The sequence below is a fragment of the Chelmon rostratus genome, chromosome 23, assembly GCF_017976325.1.
Source record: "Chelmon rostratus isolate fCheRos1 chromosome 23, fCheRos1.pri, whole genome shotgun sequence".
NCBI lineage: Eukaryota > Metazoa > Chordata > Actinopteri > Chaetodontiformes > Chaetodontidae > Chelmon > Chelmon rostratus.
In genome coordinates this window covers 10429154-10444339 of record NC_055680.1, presented here as the reverse complement: position 1 = coordinate 10444339, position 15186 = coordinate 10429154, and the positions used below count along the sequence as shown (strand labels likewise).

The 15186-nt window shown below is 41.5% G+C and overlaps 1 protein-coding gene across 1 annotated transcript in view; it reads right to left on the bottom strand.

The window, feature by feature from the left end:
• Positions 1-3100: 3100 nt before the first annotated feature.
• Positions 3101-15186, bottom strand: part of LOC121626951 — a 33102-nt gene continuing 21016 nt past the window's right edge. The window contains exons 9-11 of the mRNA XM_041965706.1: positions 14185-14254; positions 7682-7839; positions 3101-3916 (exon numbers count right to left, since the gene is read on the bottom strand). Of these exons, the coding sequence (XP_041821640.1) occupies positions 3785-3916; positions 7682-7839; positions 14185-14254 (360 nt within the window). The 3' untranslated portion in view covers positions 3101-3784. The remainder of the gene's footprint in view (positions 3917-7681; positions 7840-14184; positions 14255-15186) is intronic.

Sequence of the window (15186 nt, the reverse complement as noted above, 5' to 3'; positions counted from 1 at the left end):
GCTGATCTCAGTCTTCAGCTGATAACTAAGTGATCCCTTGATGTTGATTGGTTGACCTGGTGTGCTCCTCCTTGGTTGGAACTAAAACCTCTAGCCACACGGCCCTTTATGGAATCGGTTTGACGGGCAACTCTTTAGACATGAGACTCATTTCAAATATTTAGACTCTAAATATTTGAAATGAGTCTCATGTCTAAAGAGTTGTCCGATCGGGCCTCAAGTTAAGTCCGTTGATCCGTCTTGTCAAAGAAAGTCTTAATTCAAGTCTAAATTCTAGTTAAGTTTCAGGACGTGTCAAAGCAAGTCCGTGACGGTAAAAGTCAATGGTTTATACTGTAAAATGACACGGCATTTGAACATTTTCCTTTCAAAGCTTTGTCAGCCGTGTTTGTTACATGGCTGACATGTAACAAACAATGCAGAAGTGTAATATTTAGGGACACGTGTGGCCATGCAAAGCCCCTCTACCCGTCTTTTCTTCTGGCATCTTTCCAGATCGAGACTTGAGTAGTTTTGCCATCAAGTAAGACTGACTCAAGTCTAAGTCTGCAGTCCTGGTAGACAGATGGTAGTCCTGAATTAGACCTGCGGTGTATTCACTGTTGGTGGGCACAGTGGGAGATTAAGACGGATTAAAATTCTGCCCACAAGAACTGAACTGCTGTTTCTTTCACTGAAAACAGGCCATGAGCTGTCTGTGGATTTGCATAGTTCATTTAACTACTGCTGCCCGTTTCACTGTTTAATATTTGTTTATTTATGCCAATATTTGGCCACAGAGTCGGCCAATTATGCTCCAATTATGCTCTCCTTCTCTGCTCTTTGCTCGGCTGCTCTGTAGGGCTGCCCTCTGAAAGTCGATGATTCGCATCATCAGTCGAGAACCCTGAACCAGAACAGCCAAATCTGATTTGGCTGCTCCGGTTCGGGGTTCTGCATGGTTATGTTCCAGGTCAGTGAGGTTAATATCCAAAGTGTGCCTGTGTAACAAGCTAATCAGTCTTTTCCTCTGAGAGCTGGCAGACTATGCATCACCATCTTGAAAATATGTGGAACAGGAGCAATCCCTATTTATAGCCCCTCTGTGTGAAAGCTTTTAATTTGGACCTTTTACAGCCTGATCTGTAAAACATTGTGAAAATAATGTGCAAAACCCACTGTGCTTCTCTTCCAAAGCTCTCACACTGCCACACTCAGGCTCCTGTCCTGCAAAGATGTTCGGCCTGCAGATTCAAACTGAGCCTCTGCCGGCCAGCACTGGTCACGTGACACCATTCAAACGAGCCCTGAAGCTGAGGCACAAACACTGTGAGCAAACCTAGTTTCATCATGGAGCAATATTTGACAATTATTTACAGATCCATTCCTCTCAGCCACAACCTCAACAATTCTAAGACAAAGTTAATATTTGTGTTTGACTCCACAGGTCTTCCTGATATGTCCACCTCCTGTCTGTAACAAAGGGACAAGAAAAGAGTCTCCTGCAAGGTAAACACTGTGGCTGCATTCAGGTCATTCATTAAACTGAATAAAATGCCATCAAAGGGTGTGCACACATTAAGTAAAAGAAATGACAAAATTTACATTTCAAAGCCTTTAAATTCTATTAATTCAATAATTTAACGACAGAATAAGGAAGTAGGATTATTGATAAGCAATATTATCTCTTTGCACATTTAATCAATCAATTTATATTAACTTTTGGGTATTTCTATCGCTATTCCAGTGGCACACTTCAGATACCCGAACATGTAGTCAAGCTCACATTAGCTATTAAAGTACCAGGGCAGCCTACCCTAGTAAAGTCTAAAACCTTTGTGTATGTAAGAGAGCACAGCTTGATATGTGTAGGAAACTGGTATTTAAAAAGCAGTAACACTAATATTCCACTATGATTGTGAATATGACAATTTTCTGTAAATGCAAACTGGTTAGATTTTTTTTTTTTTTTTTTAAAAAGCTGGGACACAAATACATGAATAAATACAGAATGTGATCATTTGTGAACAAACACAATTAGAAACAATCATGATACTATCACCTGTTACCAATCAACCTGTTTACCTGTGGAATGTTCCAAACAGGTGTTTTTGGAGCGTTCCACAACTTTCCAAACTTGTTTGAAACATCTCAAATTCAGAATAAGCAGATATTTAAAAAAATCAATGAAGCTGATAAGGTCAAACATTACATACATTGTCTTTGTGCTGTTTTCAGGTGAATACATGTCAAGAAGGGTTAGCAAAGTATCACATTCTGTTTTATTTATGTTTCACACAGTGTCCAAACTTTTTTGGAATCCAGGCTGGAGATTAAGATGCTTCACAGTCGTGCTGAATGAAAACAAACACATCAACTGTAAGGATGCTTTATATCATATCGTACCAAACTGGTTTACAACTGTACATGGGGGGAAAGTCCCATATGGGATCTACTGCAGCTCTAGAAAACCTGAACACGCACATCAAAGCGGTTAATGTTCTAAATAATTTACAAGAATAGTATTACAAGAAAAAAATAGCGCCTTAAGAACCAGGCACTGTCCTTGAACTCTTTCAATATAGCTTTTTCTGTACATACATTATGTCTTCACAAGTGTATTTCCAAACAACCCACATCACCTTAATAGAAAGAAAATTTATTTACAGATATCAAAATAGACTCAGAGTATGAGATAAAAACAATACATTGGCTAAAATGGGCTAATAAAATAGTTCTATGAAACACATGCTAAACTATTTTTTTCATAATTGCAGTTTCAGTAAAAATGCAAACTTCAAACTTCCTTTCAAAACCATAATGTTGAAAATCGAAGGCCATGAGTGCCAGACGGTCAGTTCTGGGATACATGTTGTTGCTGAGTGATTAAGAAAACCCAGTGCTTCTCACCATCTTCCCTGCTTTGAATTATTTATGAAGACTTTTCCACAGTAAATCCTATTTCTTACAGACTGTGACGCAGAAAAAAACCCTCAATAGCAGCGATGAGATTCTGACTAGTTACACCCAGGAAAAAAAAAAACAATGATCCTGCTCTACAAACAAAAATCCTGTCTTTTAATTCCTTTTAAAACAGTGAGCCTGAAATTTGCAGTGTTCTTAGTAAGACTGGATGAAAAGTTTCCCCAAATATGAATTTGCTAAAAGGTGCATGTGGGATCACTGATGTGGTTAACACAGAGGAATAAATGAGAGAATTCCTCGTGAGAATAAACAGCATCTCTGCTCCCCCTGCAGCCACCCCGCCCTGTTCTCCCAAACAAGGTCAAAAACAGCATATTACATGTTATTAGAGATGACCCGAGTGAGCTGTGAAATGCCTCTGCTCTGGGGGGGTTTGTTGGGGCCAGTGACTCAGTTTAGGACTGGCACATCTTCCTCCAAGCTAGCCCGAGGCTCCAGCGCTGACATAATGCCATTTAATGAGATGCCTCACGAGAGTCCACAAAGGAGACCAATTCTGAAATGCTGCTCCTGATCCTGTGCCAAACCTTTGTGAGGAGGCTCCATCTTCAAGTTGCTTTCAGATTACAGAAGTGAGTCTAAATGTGACAAGAAATGGACACTTGGCAGACGACTGGATGAAGAAATTTACAAAAAAAAAATCTGTATTCAAAAGCTGGAACAGAACAGAGAATGAATCTCATCGTAAACCTCAGAAGATCTTTCGGGAGCAGCCTGGATGGAAAAAACCCTCAGAGCCATGTTTCTTGCAAACTTTACAATTTGATGTAGTGCGCTGGTCTTGGGCAAAAACATTGTGCTGAGTTTCATGATGAAGAGGTCAATGTGGCGTCGCCTTTCTCCTCAGCTCCAGAGTGTGCAGGCCCTCCTGCCGACCCAGGGCATGCTGCGTGCCCACTTTGTGGGCCGTCTCTGTGGCGGTGATGTCAATCTGGGCGTACTTGGTGGAGCTCTTTCCTGTCAAGACACAAAAACAGACCCTCACTCAACTTGGGGTAAGTCATAGAAAGTTTAGCTCTCCTCTCTCTTTCTCTTTTGGCTTGCTAGGACAAAGCTAGCTGCTTTTAAATAAGTAAATAGTAAATATAAAGCCACAGCCAGCAGCCGGTATGCTTAGCTTAGCATAAAGACTGAAAATGGGGAAACAGCTAGCACAGCTCTGTCCAAATGTAACAAAATCTACCTACCAGCACCTCTACAGTTTATTAATTCACACGTATATCTTGTTTATGTAATTGTAATAGACTATTATTGGCGTAGTCGTTTCCTGGACTTTCATTTTTCCACTCCAGTTTTTGTACAGGTAAAAAATGAGAGATGTGTGTTAATCATTGAACATCAGAGGTCCTGGTTGGTGGATTTTGGTACCCTCAGACCAAGTGAAGTTGGCTGTTTCTCCATCTCCAGTCTTTATGCTAGGCTAACCTGCTGGCAGTAGCTTCATATTTAGCATGCAGACAGAGTGGTGTCGATCTTGTCATCTAATTCTGATGGAGGTAGTGGCACATCTGCCAAAATGTCTGTGCCTTATTTTTTTTTTTTTAGCAATTTTCTTGGCAAGAATTCACTGGTTCTAGCTTCTTGGATTGAATAATTGCTGCTTTCCTAAGTCTTCCACAAGCTGATGCAGCAGATGGTTTGCTACACAGAAGCACCTGGGAGGTCATGCATGGAGGCTGCTGGAAAACAGCAGGCGCTTTCAAAAAATACTTGACAGACAGATGTTTCATCCATTCCCCTGCCAAAGGCTAACTTGAACCAATCAGATCAACGACTGGACTCTTGCTGAAACCAGATGGAAGAAGAGGGAAAACATCTTTTCCATGGAGGAAAACCTTCAGTGCTGTTCTCTGCTCTTCTTTCAGTGAAGAAAAACTGCCTTGTTCTGATGCAACTGGTGCTAAAGCAGCATCTACGCTAAGCTCTTCACGACCACGTTGTTTTCAGACAAACAGTCGTTTCTCTTGCAGTCGTCACCTCTAAACCACGACGGCCTGTAGCTGCCAGTAGTTCCTCTTATGGCGCTGACTGGTCTGGCCACTGTGGTTCCACCACAAGCACATGACTCAAAGCCTGGCAAGATGGCTTTTGTGATCACATGATCCTGCGGATCCAGCTGCCTCATATGTCTTCCATAGCAGCAAACTGAATCATTGCATTTTGGACTATTCGTCAAGCAAAACGAGACATCTGAAGTTGTCACCTTGGGCTCTGGGGACAAAATCAAATTCTCCAGATTTTAATAAGATGAGAGCCAAATTATCTTTTATGACAACTGATGTAAACATCCAAACAAACACGACAACCGAGTTCAGACTGAGGCGGATCTCTGCCCTCGCTGCCACCGTGATCGCTTAAGGTATGCGACCGAGCATCGCCACACGACGCAGAAGAATATGCAAATGATTTGGCTGACGTCTTTAAAATTCCCCTCATGCACTCTCCTCCATATGCATGTCACTGGCATTGCCATAATTTGGTGCCCTTCCTTGTGTGAAAATCAAGAAGTCACGGTTTAATCGCAGAAGCAAAATGTGCATGAGTATCACAAAAATGCAAATCACTGTATCGTTGCCTCCTGCGTGAGCGATGTGTTTTACAGTCTCATGAAGTCAAGGAAATCAAAACCTCCCAACACATCAATAGTCCCTGGAGGAGGATCCCACTTGAGCCAGTGAATTCACAGCTGTGATCTGAATGCCCTGTGACCCTCTTTCAGTGGCAAGATGGGACAACCCCCCCTCCCAGGTGACAGATTAATGAGGCCTCATGCCGGGATATAAACTGTACCGCTGACATCAGATATTGACCTCGCTCAGGCGGAGCCCGAGCGGCCCTCGTTTTCCTGAGGGCAATGACGCTAATAGGCTGCTTGTCTGTCAATTACAGCTCACTATGGCGTCTCCGATGACAAGGACGCAGCTGTCTTTTAGTGAGACGAGAGGAAATCCGCTCAATCATCTGTGAGCGATTCCTGAAACTCTGACAAAGTAAAACAGAATTACAGAACAATCTTGTGTCGAGAGCGTCTTCTCAGCCTCGCTCGATATCGATATCCTGCTTTATTTTAAGTTGCCTCTTTCATATCTCTTGAGCAGAAATTGTATTATTTACAAAATTGCTTGCACAGATCAGAACACGAGCGCAAATAAATCCTTGTACACTGTGTGAACAAAGATGAGAACATAAGGCCAGGACTGAGGTCATTTTAATTTAAACCTTTGGCATTAAAAATCTGCTTACATCTAATCTATTAATGATCTTCATTAGAAATTCTCATGAATCTCTAATGGGGATCTGAATATGCATTAAAAGGCATTCATGATTTTCTAGATTATGATGATGATTTGCGTTTACATCGTGTCCGTTTGGCCAGTGCTCTGGTACAAGCGTGCAGATTCACTGCGTAGCGAGTGAGGGCTGGAGCACAGGAAGCTTGGTAACTAAAAGACTGATGTCACGGCAGAATATTTTAGCTGTTTTCAAAAGACAGGTAAGAAGTAAGACTTCTTCTTGCGTGAAACTTGGTGAGACAACAGACCAGATCTAGTGACAGGTAAAGAAAAACGTTTTATTTCTCTTTTGGGTCCTTTCCATTATGTTGTCAGACACTAACAGTAACAACGCGAGCCTGTCTCAAAAACAAACACCTGTGGCGGACGTAAACTGACACAGGGATGACACTGCAGCCTGTTTTGCAGCTGGACCATTTTCAAAAACCGTCCCCATTAGTCACCTAGACAAAAAAACATGGGAAAATAGTATAGTTTAAAAAATATGTAGCTGGCCCTTTAAGTGAAAGTGATAGAGCTTATAATTATGAGTAATGGGTCAAAACATCTCTTCAGAGTTAAACTACCAACAGGAAGGTTTGGAGCAATGCTTTGTGTGTTACTTATCTGCCTCTACAACTCTCATTATCTGCAAGTCATCCAGATAGACTGAACCAATACCAACTTGCTTCCAAGTGTCTCACTTTATTAGGCAGTTTATTAGCTGTCAAATGACCATTTTTGAGATCTATTTGAGTTTTTCAGAAGTTAATCCTTGACGCATGATTTTCTGATGCCTCTTGTTGCACAGCAGTAACTAGATTTTTCTCCACAGGTGGAGTTCGCCATCCTGACTGTTACAGGGCTGCGGTCTGAATAAGGTAAAAAAAGTTTAACTTATTAATACAAAGCTCATCACTATCACTTTATAGATCGTATCAGCACTTTCAACCCGCCTAGCCGTTTCCAAGTGGTATAATAGTTGCCGCTGCCGTCAAAAACACAAGCCGATTGCCTTCTGTTTTACCCAGAGCAGCTACCAAAAAACACAGCACTGTTTTCCAAATCTCCATGAAGAAACCAGCAACTACAGCAGCGGTTGGCGTCGGGGCGGAGGGAGGAGTAGAAGAAAACATGAGAGAAAGTGAGTTCATTCATTCATTCAGTCTATAAATGGAGACATGAAAGCAGATAAAGATGGTGCCAGCCTGACTGCATCGCCAGTCAGCCTCCGTTTTCCCAGGAGATCGTACCCAGTGGCAGACAATTGCAGCGTGAAAGCGAGGCACCAATCACAAGGAACCAATCCAAACGCTGATGGTGTCAATATTCTGCAAAATCGACATTTACTTCATAACAATAAGTTAAAAGCAAAAAAACGTGTCTATTGCCAGTTTTAAAGTTATTTCCGACGCGGCCTTACTCTGAGGCTGGAGATGTGCGACGTTCCCTCGGGTGCCGGGACCTGGCTCCTGCAGCTCCAGCTCCATGTAGTTGAGCTGCTTTTTGGATGTGGGACTGACGGGAATATTCACATATGTCACACCTTCGCTGCGAGGCCTTTCAGGAAGCGGTGCCTCGGGGGGGAAAACAAACACTGCCCCTGCAAAAGCAAGGGGCAGCAAAATACAAAGTCGGATCAGTTCTCTGTTGGCTTTCATCTTTTTGTGGGGTTTACTGATAATATTAAAAAGATAACACAACTCTTGTTGTGAAAGGATTTGTTTTTGTCATAACAACCTTAATTAAAAGTTAATGATGAAAAAATCAAGGATAAGGCCGGTGTTATTTTAACACTGTCATTATAACTTGAATTAAAAGCTAAAAGATTTCCCCCTTCAGGGTTTGTAACCCTTGAAGCAACAGTCCTCATCATCGGCCTAATGTTTGATCCATTTGATCCAATACAGACATCTGCAACAAGGTCAAGATTAGTTTCAACCATAAAGCACAGCAGCAGACTACAGGTTGAACCATTACACTGGCACAAAGTGTATCCCAGTGAATGACCCTTTTCCCCAGAGCATACTTGTGCATAATTAGTGGACAGGCCCCCACGGAGGGACACATTACATTCATTTTTGTGTTATGAAGCAGTAAAACTGCAGCCTGTTGCTGTTTTAATTGCACCATCAGAGCTCTGTAACCAATAACCCATTATTTGAAAATGTGAAAACATTCTGGTGCGTTTACTCACATAAATTTCTTGTTTTTCCATTGAGAAATTCTGGTTTAACAATAATTTGAAGTTATATTTAAGTTAAACCCAAACAGGAGCACATGCTAAATGTTGTGTGATATTCTGTCTTTAAATTTGACCCACTTAAAAAATGTTTTTAAAACAACACAAAATCAGGTTTTCAACACGTAGAGGTAGAAAAATAACCAAACTACTGTAAATGTGTATTTACACAACTCGTCACAAATGTAGTAAAAATAAAAAAAATAGGCCGTTTTACTGGAAGCCTGACTCTAGTTTAACTTTGCTTGTGTTCAGTTGCAGTTCAATGTTATATATTTTGGGTAAAACCAGCAAATGCTTCAAAAAATCTATGCAACTGCTCAAACAGTGCAGTCAGCAGAAAAAAAAAGGTAACAGGAAACGTCGCCTCAACCCATTTCAACGTGATAGCTTTTCCTGTCTAACACACAAATTATAGCCCCGGTGCTGCCTAAAGTGCTTTGTCCGTGTAATTTATGGTGCTTGATAAATGGTTTACCTGTCGTAAACCTAAAAGCCACCCCGGATAAGAAGATGCAGAGTTCACTTCATTGCTGGCTGACTGAATGCTGCTTGGCTCAATGTCTTATTGACACAGTTTCAGAGCAACCGCATGGGATATGTGCATATTTCAGCTCTGTGACAGGCATCATCCAATGCCTTCTCTTTTTTCTTATGCCTCTATCTACAATGCCAGCAAAGATAGAGGGGACAGTACACTCAGGGATATCTGAGAAATTTGCATGACTTGAATGCTGTGAATAGAGACTAGTGAAAAGCAAGAAGCACTCCTGTTCTGAACAGTGATACAAACATGTGTTAGTGATGTTAGCTGTGTGCAAATAGAACAACAGAGGAAAAAAAAAAAGACAAACTGGAACATTGCTGAAATTGGATAGTATCTTTATCCTCTTTTATACAGAATCCATTCTGCTAGTGCTTCACTGGCTGCAAATGTTATTTGTATCATCAATGAATCTGATGAGGAGCCCAAAATATTCAGCTTAGTGTGTATGACCAAAAAAAACAGTAAATCCTCCAATTTGTTTTGCCCATTTTTGTTTAATAAATTACTTAAAAGGACGAATCGATTGTCAAAACAGTTGCAGTTTCATTACTTGCTGATTAATTTTCTAATTAATCAACTAATCGTTTCAGCTCTGCTTGCCACTACAGTTACAGATCACCAAGCTACGTCTTATTTATGGATGCTGGAGTCTGACCAATAAATCAGGATTATAATCTAAAATGTGTGATGTGTTTAAAAGGAAAAAAAAAAGAAAGAATGGTGGCTGATGAGTCATAGTCTGATTTTTTTTTTTTAAACCTTTAAATATCAACACTGACCATTAACACAAACCCTCCTCTGCCTGATTTCACACATTCACTTATTCAGGGGTGTGAGGCTACGCTGCCCATGCAGTGCTTATGTAATTCATGTCAAGCACTGCACATCAACAAAAAACTATTACTCACTGACTGATACAATAACACAATGAACACAAAGGGCTCTGACCGAGCGCTACCACTTCATAACAAAGCAAACACGATGTTTAGTGTGGCAGCGTGAACAGTGCTGATCTGCACCTGTAATCTTACATCAGTTTCTGCAAGACTGCTGATGTTTGGAGATTAGTGAGAATATCTAGATCACAGACAACAGATTAACTACATTTGCTGTTGTGTGTCAGGCAGTCCCAACAGCAGTAGGAGTACAACAACAGAAAGCAGTTCAGCTGAGGATATTTACTGCTAACAACACTAATGAGGCTCTCTGGATGAGTCGTTACACACCTCCAGCAGTACATAAAATTCTATTAATTTATTCGTTAAAGTACATAAACTGCCTTGTGTCAGAATCATACTGTAAAACTATGAGATGCTGCATAAAATACATTACTTTAGTTTCCGCGGTGACTGTAAAGATGGCCATGGCTTCATATATCTGTACTGCTACAGCTGTGTTGTCATGACACCATCGTGTACATAGATGCAGCGCTGTAAATTCTGTTCAAAGGGGGAATACGTAACATCTGGTGACAAAAAAAGATTTCTCCTGCTATTGACTCTTCCGAAATGGCAGCAAGCAGTGGCCATTATCCGCAGCATCAACCCCAGGGGACACTTGTGCAGTCAGTGAGAAGCCATTAGACGCCAGCAGGGTCTCAGTGGGTGCAGCCTTTGGCAACGTCTAAGAGGCCTGATACCTAATTGATCAGACTCCAAGCACAACTCACAGTGGTGTGGTGTTTTATAATAGCTGCCATTACAAAAGCGGATTCGCCCACAGCTCAAAAGCTGAGGGGACTTTTCCATAATACACTTCATGCCCTTAGGCATGACGCTAGAGACAATACCTGGCTGAGTCTCACAAAGTGAACCGCTTTTCAGGGGAAAAGGGGTCTAATGACAGCTGTGTCTTCAGGGCGAGATGCCTGTTCAAGCTAGTTTTCCACCTTTCGTATATTAGATCTGCAGGCTGACATGAAAACACGTCTAACTGAACCCAAGGAGTAACGACTTGACTCAAAATGCCAACTTGTGACATAAAGAACACTGCTGAACAAACAAACCTCTTATCAGATGTTTTTTGGAAATGGAAACACCAATAAATTAATTTTGCCTGAGACCTTTTCCCACCTCTTTCTCCCCAGTTTCACCGACCAACAAGGACTTCACCAGGACGACACTAGCCCTTCCCAGATCCCATCCTCTGTGCAAGAGGCCAGACAAACCGGCAGGAGTCACTGATGCAAAGAGAAATGACGTGTTCTCTCACCGGCTTCACACCTGCAATTTCATCAAATCACATGACGGAGCCAAAGGGACCACTGCCAGGGACTGAACATGGGTCTCCTACACACAGTAGCCAGTTTATTAGGTACACCTAGCTAATGCAGTCTTATACAGCAGTCCTGCCATAAATTCTCCTTCCATGACAGTTATGTTGTTAAAACAGTTTGAGGGAGGCGTTGAGTCAACTGTTTGATCATTTTAGAGGATGTAGTTTGTGGTGCTGTTGAACTGTACTGCATCATGCAGCGAGCTGTATATCATTATACAGTTAAAACAATATCTGTCCGAGACAGTTTCAACAAAAACTCACAACCTTCATGAAGGTAGAGCTTACTGCAAGACTGCTGTATTAGACTGCATTTGTTTTAGCTGGGTGTACTCAATGAACTGGCTACTGAGTGCAGATTGCTTTGAAAGACACATCTGCCAACAGTCCACTCAGCTTTGACGGCCAAAGACAGCCCGCTTAAATGACAATGAACCTTTAAAACAATTGTTATTGCACAGTGTAAAGGTCACTCAAGCCTTGTATGCCACAGTTGATGCCACCAAAAATCCTAATGCTTTCACACTAGAATAGATGTCTGAATATGGAACCAAAGTGAGCCAATATTACACCATCAGTCATAGCTGCTAACTGCACTGTTTTAATATGAAGTGTTACCAATCTACTGTTAGATGACATGAAAATTTTGTACCCATTTCAGTTGCCATCGAGCCTGCATCACGTAAACCTGAGCCCCTGGACCTGGCTGCCTCCTCCCCGTCCCCGTCCATTAGCTGCTTGCTGAGGCAGGATGATGGGAAAGATGACATGGGAGCCGAGCCGTGTGTGTGTGTAGGTACATGAACATGATTGATGGGTTTGGTGCCACACTGTGACAGCTGCTGCGACTTTCTAGAGCAGGTGTGCATTAGACTGAGGGCATGTTTCTGGGTGTGGGATGCTTAAGTGGCCAAACGTCCCCTGACAACTGTCCCCTCACCTCACCATCAGGGCAGGTATCCTGTCACGCATCACTGCACTCTCCGGTCGGTTATATCTGTGTGTTTTCTCTTGACACAATAGGCTCTTACGTAACTTCAGTTTAAGGCGTTACGTAAAGTGCAGATGAAGACACAAATACAATACCTCCACTATACAATGAAACAGAGAGGTCACTGAACCGAGTCCTTCATTTTAAATTACATTAACGACAACGCAAATTACGCAAGCAATTTATACCTGCATTGCTTTTCAGGCTCATACGTGATTCATCTCTGACATCACAACACAAATCACATAAATTAAATTAGCCCTAATTTGTCCTTCTGATGTGCTGTCATTAAATTTGAACCACAAACCTGAATCTGATTTGCTTTTACATGACGGCATTCTAGTAATATACAAATAAACACTTAACTGCTGATGTCAATGTAAGCAGCAGCAACAACAATAGGCGTACAAGCTCAGAAAACACATTCTTAATAATACAAAAAAATGATTAATGTAAAGTGGTTTTCAAAAGTTTGGGTACCCCTGGTCAAAATTTCTGTTACTGTGAATAGTTAAGTGAGTAAAAGATGACACATTTCTTTCATCTTTCAAGCAAGATTACCCTGCTCTTTTGATGTCTATCCACGGATCTTTGATGATGTTTAGGTCGGGGGACTGTGCGGGCCATATGCAGGTGTCACAGTAGCACAGTGCACCACCACTCCAGCTAAAACTTCATAAAGGTGTTTTGTAGTCAGAGGTTTTGATTTGCCTCTCAGTGAGCATTCTTCTCAGACCTCAGCTTGAGCTCTATGGTTCCTGTTAACTGACATTTCTTCATTACATTACGAACTGAGGAAACAACCACCTGAAAACGCTTTCTTTTTTTTTTTTTAGCCTTCTCCTGCTTTGTGGGCATGAATTATTTTCATTTTCAGAGTGCTAGACAGCTGCTTAGAGGAGCTCATAGATGCTGGATTGTTTGGACAAGGTTTGAAGAGTCACATTATTTATAAAGTTTTTAAACTTGCACCACCTGGCCCTTCTTAGGAATGACTGTGAACATAGCGCTGTCAAGCTAATTAAGGTCAGACACCCTGGTAAAAATTATGAGAGCTCAAATCTCTTGGGATGTATCGACCAGGGCTGCCCACACTTGCATGCCATTATATGTCAACCATAATCCATATGATTCATTTGACTCTGCAGTCTAAACAGGCTGTGTATTAGCAGGCTAGTTTTGTCAGTTCGTTCAGTTAGCTCCACAACAGTTACACATGGCTGTTACTGGGTGAAAATATTTCTTAACAACTACTTCATCTATTTCAGTGCATCAAATTTCAGAATGTTATATTATTGGTGCATCACTAAAGTTGCAACAGGTACAGTTGGCGCTAATTTTAGCTACTTTATGTGCTGACAGGTAGCTAAATCTATACAAATGCATAATTCGTCTCTGCAAAGGAGCAAGTAACTAAAGCTGACAAATAAACATAGAAGAAAAAAGCAGCATAAAATGGAAATACTTCAGTGCAGTACTTAGTTACATCGCACCACTAGCCAAGGCTGAACTTCTGAAGAGCTGTTGCAACTGGCTCCAGATATTATGAGTCTGTATGTATAAACATTGCATGTCTGGTGTTCATGTCTGTTCCTAACATCGCCCTTCTGACTGTTATGCCTTGTGCCAAGCTGCTTTTTGACACTGAATAAGCTTAATTTTATTCATTCACTCATTTCAATTCATGCTCACCAAGCAGCAGGTGATGCCTTTGTAGCTATGACGATCCAGGTGCATGACTCATCCATTTAATTCCCTATCTGTGAGTGAGTGTAAGTCCTGGTTATTGTAAGAAGCCTGGGTAACGCACGGCTGAGACCGTATCCATTTGTCCATTAACTGACTAGAAAAAACAACCTGGTTATGTTCATCACTTGATGTCAGCGTCACTCACCTTCAGTCTCTTGCAGGAACCTCTGCTGACCACAGCTGCCCATTAGCTCGTACTTGCTTTTTCCTTCTGCCTGCCGAGACACAGAGACAGCAAAAAACTGTTAAGTTAATTACATAAGAAATGTGACTGACTTTCTCCTCAACAGCTTGGTGGACACGTCAGCAGTATTTATAGACAGAGGCTGATATTCAGGATTTACTCAGAGCTCAGGGCTATGACTTACATGCGGAAACACTGTCTGCAATGCCTCATCGTTATGGAAGGGATAACCGTGCCTTTTAAATTGCTGCCACATAATCTCTGATTCCAGACAGCCACTGTAAGCACAGCTATTGTGGTGTGAAAATTGGTGGTGGAGTGCAGCCGTATTGCTTTCAGTCTCACTGAGAGGCCACAGTGCACACAAAGAGGGATCCATTGATGGGACCACCATCATGCTGAGAATGAATGAGGCTTGTACATGAAAGCCAAAGTCTCTAATCAGATGATTATATTGTTACATTTTCCAGCAGTTGGATACTTTGCTTTATAACTACTTGCATTGTCTTTAGAAAATTGTGTTCCATATGACATTCAGGAGCATCTGGCTGTGCAATGCACATCTGGAAAATAAAGAAATTATCTATATTCCAGAAATACACTTCATGGCTCTTGTCCCATAAGTGAGATAAGTAGATACGACTCCCATGTGTGTGCGTTAAGTGTACAGCTGGATCCACAGGCCGATTAGTTTAGCCTTAATGCTAGGCTTATCTCCTCCTAGCTCTAGCTCTGGTCATAACACATGGACATGAGAGTGGTATCAATCTTCTCATCTAAATCTTGGAAAGAAACTGCATAAGCTTATTTCCCAAAATGTCCAACCATCCCTTTAAAAAGCGAATAGCTACAACAACCTATGACACCTCAGAGTCAAGCCCAAAACAGGCCAAAACAAGAAAGGACATACTGATTTATCTTAAATCAGTTTCATTTTGCATTATAGAGGTGAATAAATCAGTT